Here is a 9,880-nt window from a genome sequence, read left to right on the forward strand (position 1 = left end):
TCATTGTGGGGTATTGTGATGTCATTGTGGGGTATTGTCATGTCATTATTGGGTATTATTTGTAGATTGATGAGGGGGAAAAAATATTTAATCCATGTCAGAATAAGGCGTAACAAAATGTAGAAAAAGTGAAGGGATCTGAATACTTCCCGAATGCTCTGTATATATAGGGGCAGTACTCAGTGACATCACTTCATGAAACAAGAGGTACAAATATTTGACGCCAAACCAACAACAGTAGTTACTAAAACATAAATTGCTAATGTATGATGTAATGTCAACTTTATACATTTCTATCCCAGGACCATTCAATTTTCAAATTCTCCAAAAATCTGCTGTGGATTACCGTGAATCCCATACCTTTATCACTGAGTGTATTACACGGAGTGTAATGTAAACACACCAGCAGCTCAGCAGTCTAAGGTACGGCATCTCAGTGCTAGGAGCGTCACTACAGCCCCTTGTTCAAAACCAGGCTGTATCATAACAAGCTGTGATTTGGAGTCGCATAGGGCAGTGCACAATTGGCCCAGCATCATCTGGGTTAGGGTTTGGCTGGGGTAGGCCGTAAATGTAAATAAGAATTTGTTCTTAACTGACTTGCCTCGTTAAATAAAGGTTACATATATTTAAAAAATGTAACTTCATTACACCGTTACACTGGCATACAAACTCAGTAGCACAGAGTTGATCATCCATATGACGTGAAGAAATACTGCATTGTGGGTAGTTTGGAAGAGTTCACAAAATAAGTTAATAAATATGTAATAACGAAAAAACATAACTGTTTGTACTTATAGGTAACCATAACGTGTCTACAAATGGCTTACTAAGTCTTTAACCACACTGTATTGTTACACTGGTGAGTAAAAACTCATACTTCCTGAAGATAAAATATACTTTTTACTCAACTGCGTTACCCACTCCAGTCAGCAGATGGCGGTCTGGGAATTTAAGGCAATGCTGCTGGTGTGACGTACAATCTAGTGGACGGAACGCTTCTTTCAACAGCAGCAACAGTTCGTCAGCCAGCTCGGTAGCTTTCTAGACAAAATTGACGAACCAATGAAGCTCTTTAGACGCTTTAGTGTATATTAGCCACTGTGTTTTAAACCCACTTCTGTCGTCTAGTTAGTTATCCGATTTAATTTCATATTTACTGTGTTGTTATTAGTCAGCTAGCGGGCTGGTTAAGTTAGCATTAGCCTAGCTAGCTAACATCTCCAACCATGAGGTTACTAAGCTACCCTCCTTCTAAAGAGGAGGAAGATATCACAGTAAAACAAGAAGTAGAGGGTGAGGCCGTTACTGTGAAAGATGAGGAAGAGGCGTTCAGAGTGAAAGAGGAGGAGGGGGATGTTACAGTAAAAGGAGAGGAGGAAGAGAAAGAGGGTCTGTGGCTGAACATTGTCGTGAAAGAGGAGGAGGGAGAGAAGGATGTTACAATACAAAAACAAGTAGAGGGTGAGGCTGTTACAGTGAAAGAAGAAGAGAAAGACGTTTCAGTGAAAGAAGAGGGAGACGCGTTCAGAGTGAAAGAGGAGGAGGATGTTACAGTAAAAGGGGAGGATGAAGCAGTTTATGGAGTGAAAGAGGAGGGGGAGATGACTGTTACATCGGAAGAGGAGGAGGAAACTGGATATCTCGGCCCAGTTTCCCAAACGCTTCTTAAGGCATCCAATGGTTCTAACAATGAATTTAGCCATAAGATGGTTTTAAGAAACCGTTCCCGGATTAACACTAGTAAGTACTGTCTTAAAAACAGAGGCACAAACTCTACAGTTGTTGAATTGATGTTTGGTGTTAAGGCGGAAATCTGCAATTGCTACATCCATATTTTGACTTTTAAATTATTTATTTTTAGCCATTGATTCTTGAAGAATATAACACATGCCTCATGAGCTTAGTTCAACTGTTGTACCCCATCAGAACCCCAAATAAGATTTTTTTTACTATAATGTTTAGAAACAATGTAAATCAACACTGTATAGCCTCAACATGGTTAAAAGTATAATGTTGATATCATGGCTGGTCAGTCCTTGCATTCATAGGTCTGTCTGTCTGTAGTTACATTTCTCCAACCCCATAATCATTTTATTACCAAAACAGTGGTGGAATGACAGATTTGTTATTGTTTGAACTGCAGATTGCTGGGTTGTGTGGGATTTTTAAACAATAACAAAATGGCTGCCCATAGACATGGTTTGGTAAACTAGGCAAGTCAGTTAAGAACAAATTCTTGTTTACAATTACTGCCTACCCTGGACGACCCTGAGCCATTTGTGCGCCGCCCTATGGGACTCCCAATCACAGCCGGTTGTGATACAGCCTGGATTTGAACCAGTGTGTCTGTAGTAACACCTCAAGCACTGAGATGCAGTGTTTGCTGTGCCACTCGGGAGCCCCAGAATCATGTTCCAGTGCTGTCCCCAACTAAAATACATCTTGGTCAACCAAGAGTCATCTGTTCTTTCTACCAATCGCCCCATGTGTTTTTATGAAATCTATATGTACTGAACTTGTCTGATGCTTTAAGCACGCTGTTTGATTAAATAAATTATACACACAAATGACTAGAGAAAGCCAGTCATCAATATAACCTGACGAGAGGGAGGTAGCTTCCCTCTGCTCCTGGACTTCATAAATTCTGCCGTTCTGCCAGTTATGATTTTCATATGCACATTTTCGTGGAACAGTTTAATTTAAATTATAATAGTATCTCAAAATCATTGTCTGTGATTCATCTACATTCTCTCTAAATCTAAATGAAAATTATACACATCTAAAAGTAACTTTTATTGCCAATGCCAACTATGTAAAAAAAATAGCCTACATAAAGCCAACAAATGAAAACATGGCATTCTGCAGGTAGAAAATATCCTGATAAAAAAATATCCTAGAAATCACATTGGCTGCACATGGCCTGTCTACAACAAACTTGAAACATTGAATCAACTGGGTCAGGAAACTCTGGTAGCAAGCTTGCAACATTGTATAAAATATTCTAGGCCCTCAGTTTCCTGCTCCATTGAGTTCTGGACAGTTATCAGGTATTTTATGACATTTCCACTGGATCAGAGCATTACATTTTTCCCTTTTCTGCCAAGTGGTTATCGAAAGGGCGAGTTGGAAATATTTTATAAAAATACTTAGAGGAACTATTGTCATTCGCAATTGATTTTGATTAGACTTTGTTTACTTGCTGTTTGGAGGTGAAAAAATACTTTGAGAAGCTCCACAACTCATTAGTGGTGGTGCATTAAGACAATCTGAAATAATATCAGACGTCCCCAAATGGGCACATTTATAGGCCTACATTTGTGTGCATGCCAGGTAGACTAGTCCTACTACAAAATGCGTAATCAGGTGTGCGTCCTTACTCAACATTGACAGGAGTGTTTCGAACAAAAGACAATGAATAAATTGACAAAACTGACGCATCTTGCGGGGTAAGTCTGGGTGGTCGTTTCATTTAGTATCCATTTGGGTCGGTTTGGGGATGATTGTATTGATTGAAGTTGACCGACTGAAAGGGAGTGTAACTTTGATTATAATTACTCTTCCCTTAAGGAGGGAATCGAGGTTCAACACCTTTTTGTCCCCGCCCTTTCCTGGGTTGGTGAAGAGCGGCATTACATTTTAAGGAATAAATCCAAGCCTCACTCTCATCACCTGTGGACGGTGGTGCTTCCAGCGAGGCTTGGATTTAATAGTATGTTGTACCTAGTTTCCCTCTTTCAGGGAACAGTGGTTATAGTCATAACGTATTGTCATATGATGAACTTCAACTTAAATACGGGATCTTACTATCGGACAGTTTTTTTGCATTCTGAAATGCACTCAAACTATATATAATTTAGTGTCTCCTTATGTTATGCTGGGAAAACAGTTTTCGTGGGCACAGAAATGCTAAATAATTTCAGACTTTGCTAAATCCCAATGGTTTTTATCAGAGTCGTCTTGTAATCCAAGATGGTGTAGCATTAAGATGTGTTTGTTGTAAATGGTAAGAATTTTTTGTATTTTTTTGTATATATTGCAATATATTTCAATCTTTTTCCATTTTTAAATTAAATATACCTTCCGGCAACATGCCTCACCCATTATGATACGGATCTGCAATTTTTTTTTATAGACCTAATAGCTAGAACCTCCATCAGCAGCTAGCCATCAGAAGCTAACCAGCTAATTAGCTACTAGCTATTTAGTCATTGTTAGCCACTGCTAGCAGCGGCCTTTACCTTTTTAGCTCAGACACCAGCCGCTTTTAGCCTGGATAATACCTGCCAGTCTACACAGCGCGATATCAACCCTGAGCATATCGGACTGTTTTTCTCCACTACATCACCGTATTCCTGCTGTAAGCTCTGGGCCATTACAGCAGATAATCGCAGCTAGCTTGCTGCCAACGAGTGGCCCAGCCCCTAAGCCAGCCTTGAGCCAGGCCCATCTCCCGGCCTGCTCAGTGGCTCCTATGATCACTCGGCTACACAGCTGATGCCTCCCAGACTCTTCACTAAGACGACTAGAAGCCACTATATCACCGGATTCCTGCCGTAAGTTCTGGACCTTTGCACCGGATTGGCTATAGTGGCTAACACCCTTGTCCTGAAGCTAGCACCAGTTAGCCTCGAGCCAGGTGCATCTCCCGGCTGGCAAACAAAATTATTCCAGCTACAATACCTCTTTTGCCAATTGGCCTGGACCCTTTGTCGACACGGAGCACCGCCGATCCATCACGACTGGTCTGCCAACGCAATTTCATCTGATGTGCCCTCGTAGTATTGACTACCTAGCGGCTTCCCTGGTTCATATATTGCTGTTCACTGGACCCTATAATCACTTGGCTACATAGCTGATGCCTGCTGGACTGTTCATTAATCGCGGTACTCCATTTTGTTTCTGTCGGCCCCAGCCTCGAACTCAGGCCCTGTGTGTAGTTAACTGACCCTCTCTGCCCATTCATCGCCATTTTACCTGTTGCTGTTGTCTTACCCGCTGTTTTCTTAGCTAGCTCTCCCAATCAACACCTGTGATTGCTTTATGCCACGCTTTATGTCTCTCTAATGTCAATATGCCTTGTATACTGTTGTTTAGGGTAGTTATCATTGGTTTATTTTACTGCGGAGCCCCTAGTCATACTCAACATGCCTCAAAGAACACTTTTGTCCCACCTCCCACACTTGCAGTGACCTCATCTAGCATAACTGGTGCCTCTAGAGATGCAACCTCTTATTGTCACTCAATGCCAAGGTTTACCTCCACTGTACTCGCACCCTACCATACCCCTGTCAGTCCATCATGCCTTGAATCTATCCTGCCACGTCCAGAAATCTGCTCCTTTTATTCTCTGTTCCCAACGCACTAGACAACCAGTTCTGATAGCCTTTAGCCGTACCCTCATCCTACTCCTCTGTTCCTCAGGTGATGTAGAGGTTAACCCAGGCCCTGTGTGTCCCCAGGCACTCTCATTTGTTGACTTCTGTAACCATAAAAGCCTTGGTTTCATGCATGTTAACATCAGAAGCCTCCTCCCTAAGTTTGTTTTACTCACTGCTTTAGCTCACTTACACCCACCTTGATGTCTTTTCCGTGTCTGAATCCTGGCTTAGGAAGGCCACCAAAAATTGACATTTCCATCCCCATCGACAACAATTTCCGTCAAGATATAACTGCCAAAGGGAGAGGAGATGCAATCTACTGCAGAGATGGCCTGCAAAGTTCTGTCATACTTTCCAGGTCTAAACCCAAACAGTTTGTGCTTCTTCTACCAATTTCATAAAAATGAATATCTCCAGAAATGTCTCACTGTTACTGCCTGTTATAGACACCCTCAGCTCCCAGCTGTGCCCTTGACACCATATGTGAATTGATTTTCCCCCCATCTATCTTCAGAGTTCTTTCTGTTGGGTGACCAAAACTGGGACATGCTGAACACCCCGGCCGTCCTACAATCCAAGCTAGATGCCCTCAATCTCACACAAATTGGCAAGGTATCTACCAGGTAGAACCCTAAATCCGTAAACATGGGCACCCTCATAGATATTATCCTGACCAACTTTCCCTCCAAATACACCTCTGCTGTTTTCAATCAGGAACTCAGCAATCACTGCCTCATTGCCTGCATTCGTTATGGGTCCGCGGTTAAATGATCACTCCTCATCACTGTCAAATGCTCCCTAAAACACTTCTGCAAGCAGGCCTTTCTAATCGACCTGGCCCGGGTATCCTGGAAGGATACTGACCTCATCCCTTCAATAGAGGATGCCTGGTTGTTCTCTTAAAAGTAATTTCCTCACCACCTTAAATAAGCATGCTCCTTTCAAAAAATGTACAACTAAGAACAGATATAGCCCTTGTTTCACTCTAGACCTGACTGCTCTCGACCAGCACAAAAACATCCTGTGGCGTACTGCACTAGGATCAAATAGTCTCCACGATATGCAACTTTTCAGAGAAGTCAGGAACTAATACACACAGTCAGTTAGGAAAGCAAAGGCAAGCTTTTTCAAACAGAAATTTGCATCCTGTAGCTCTATCTCCAAAACATTTTGGGACACCAAAGTCCATGGAGAATAAGAGCACCTCCTCCCAGCTGCCCACTGCACTGAGGCTAGGAAACACTGTCACCACCGATAACTCCACGATAATCGCGAACTTCAATAAGCATTTCTCTACGGCTGGCCATGCTTTACTCCTGGCTACCCAAACCCCGGCCACAGCTCCCCACCCCCCGCAGCTACTTCCCCAAGCTTCCCCAGCTTCTCCTTCACCCAAATCCAGTTAGCTGATGTTTTGAAAGAGTTGAAAACCTGGATCTGTACAAATCAGCTGGGCTAGACAATCTGGACCCTCTCTTTATAAAATTATCCGCCACCATTGTGGCAACCCCTATTATTGGTCTGTTCAACCGCTCTTCCGTACTGTCCGAGATTTATAAAGATTGTAACGCTTCTGCGGTCATCCCCCTCTTCAAAGGGGGTGACACTCTAGACCCAAACTATTACAGACTTATTTCCATCCTGCCCTGCCTTTCTAAAGTCTTCGAAAGCCAAGTTAACAAACAGATCACTGACCATTTTGAATCCCACCGTACCTTCTCTGCAGTGCAATCCGGTTTCTCTCATCTTTTTAAGTGGGAGAACTTGCACAATTGGTGGCTGACTAAATACTTTTTTCCCCCACTGTATATTGGAGACCAAAAGTCATCTGGCACACTGTTTAGGGTTTCAACAACATGAATAACTTATTTCTAGCCTACAATCATCGATGTTACTACTAATGTGAAAACAAGACAAAATATGACTATTCTTGCTCATTTTAAGACTATTGTCAAATAATTTTAACATTCATTACAGACGTCAATTGTTGTACAACATCATGGCTACGCTGTTGGCATCACCTTTTACAGTGGATTACCGCTGTTGTGGGCCTTTAGTCATCTGTCTGACTTTGTTGTTCACACAGGAGAGAGACGGGACTATTGTGGATCCTCTGGGGAGCCTCAACAACTTCATGATGCTGATGAGGCAGAGAAGAGTCTCTCCAGATCAGAACACCTCAAGAAACACCTGCAGAGATCCACAGGGAAGAGAACTCACTGCTGCTCTGACTGTGGGAAGAGATTCACCTCATCAGGCATTAAAATTCATCAGAGGATCCACACTGGAGAGAAACCTTATAGCTGTGGTCAATGTGGGAAGAGATTTACTACATCTGGTTCTCTGACTCTACACCAGAGAATACACACAGGAGAGAAACCTTATATCTGTGGTCAATGTGGGAAGAGTTTTACCTCATCTAGCAGTTTGACTCAACACCAGAGAATACACACAGGAGATAAACCTTATAGCTGTGTACAATGTGGGAAGAGTTTTACTGAGTCTGGTGGTCTGACTATACACCAGAGAACACACACAGGAGAGAAACCTTACAGGTGTGATCAGTGTGGGAAGAGTTTTGGTCAATCTGGCCATCTGACAGTGCACCAGAGAATACACACAGGAGAGAACTCCTATAACTGTGATCAATGTGGAAAGAGTTTTACTACATCTAACCATCTTATTGTACACCAGAGAACACACACAGGAGAGAAATCTCATAGCTGTGATCAATGTGACAAGAGATACTCTGATAAAAGACATCTGATCAAACATCAGAAAATACATATCATGAAACAACTCCTTCATGTATCATTGAACTATCCCACTTAGCCAAATGTCATTGAAAATATGTTGTAAATAAGGCTAATTGTCTTTATTCCACTACTGAAGAAGCATGATTCAAATCACCTACTCATATTTCAAACATCCAGCCTGACAAAATATACATGTTTTATTATTCCATGCCTCACCACAAAGTGAATTATTGCCAATATATATTAACAAATGAGTGTAGGTTTGGTTTTGATTATTCATATTTACAATTCATCTAACATTTATGAATCATAATTATTCATGCAATCAACTGACATTTTTTGGCTACAATTATATTGACATTGTTGCTCTGCTTTTAAAATATCAGAGTTAATTCTCAGATGTGCCAACCCGAATGTACTAGAGCATGACATTGGGGACTTGGCCCTGATCCAACAACATGCCTATTGAGTGAACCCTGAAAAGAGAGAGAAGCTCTGCAGTGAGGTGGAAAGTTACTACGGATATTAAGGAGCTAGTTCTAGAAGTTAGTGAGTTTTAGAAAGACGAGAGTTCTAGAAGTTAGTGAGTTTTAGGAAGATGAGAGTTCTAGAAGTTAGTGAGTTCTAGAAGCTAGTGAGTTTTAGGATTCTATAGAAAGAAAAATAATATGATTGTATATTATTATTTAGAAATACGTGTTTGTTCTTGTTTTTAATTGTTGCCAGCCAGTAGACACCATGTTTATATTGGTGAAGGTGAAGCATTGTAGTTGATAATAATGTGAAATTGAAGTTGTTTTCTGTTGGTGGTAAGCAAACCTGTCTATCAAAAATATTGGATATATGTGTTGTCTTAAAGGGGAAGGTTTTACACGCTTTGGTTTTTAGGTTGGATTTTAGCACGTATAGCTCGTCAGCGCGTATAGCTCCCGTTTACGTTTAGCATGTAGGACGCACTGATTGGTGTCACCTCGTTAGTCACTGTTACACCTGTGCTGGCTTGTCCATCTCGTTATGGTTAAATATTGCCTCATGTTGTTAATATTTTAATCATTGGATTTTCCTTAGTCTTTCAGTTGTTAATCTTCTGTTTGTTATCCTCTTATATTTGTTGTGTATTAAATATTTCTGTTTATTTTTGTAAATTCATGTGAAGCCATTGTGTTGCATCCATGTCTGAAATGTGCTGTTTAATTAAAGCTTGGATTGAACATATTGCAAAACAAATTTACCCAATGATTGACAATCAACAGACTTAATAATTGATTTAACCTTTAACTAGGCAAGTCAGTTAAGAACAAATTTTTATTTAACATGATTGCCTACCAGGGAACAGTGGGTTTAACTGCCTTGTTCAGGGGCAGAACAACATATTTTTTACCTTGTCAGCTCTAACCACAAGGCTACCTGCCGCCCTCTTGAATAACCAATGAGCACCTATTTTAGTCAATTTTAGTATGAAAAACAGTATCAATTCAGTATATCTTCCACTATGTCAAAACAGTATCACTTTTCAACCAACCCAGTGCATTTGTTGAAACTGAAAAGTTTTGAAATCAACAATACGTCAAAGGATTCAACAACTGTAAACTGTAACAAACAATTGGATCAAACAGATCAATCCCACTTGACATTAGGTTTCATTCAGACCCTGCAGGGCTTAGATTAAGCCAGGACTAGTTAAACTAGGACATTTAATAAGCTTTCCTGAACGTGGTTTAAATTAGGCAAAGTTAGTCATAG

General features: G+C 41.0%; 1 protein-coding gene across 1 annotated transcript; it reads left to right on the top strand.

Moving 5' to 3' along the window:
- The first annotated feature begins 1,528 nt into the window (after positions 1–1,528).
- On the top strand, positions 1,529–9,353 carry LOC121846774 (zinc finger protein 239-like). Its single transcript, XM_042324163.1, has 2 exons — positions 1,529–1,743; positions 7,468–9,353. The coding sequence occupies exons 1-2, from the start codon at positions 1,605–1,607 to the stop codon at positions 8,211–8,213; spliced, it is 885 nt and encodes a 294-aa protein (XP_042180097.1). The 5' UTR covers positions 1,529–1,604; the 3' UTR covers positions 8,214–9,353.
- The last annotated feature ends 527 nt before the right edge of the window (positions 9,354–9,880 follow it).

Source organism: Oncorhynchus tshawytscha, linkage group LG07 (genome assembly GCF_018296145.1).
Source record: "Oncorhynchus tshawytscha isolate Ot180627B linkage group LG07, Otsh_v2.0, whole genome shotgun sequence".
In the NCBI taxonomy this organism is placed as follows: domain Eukaryota; kingdom Metazoa; phylum Chordata; class Actinopteri; order Salmoniformes; family Salmonidae; genus Oncorhynchus; species Oncorhynchus tshawytscha.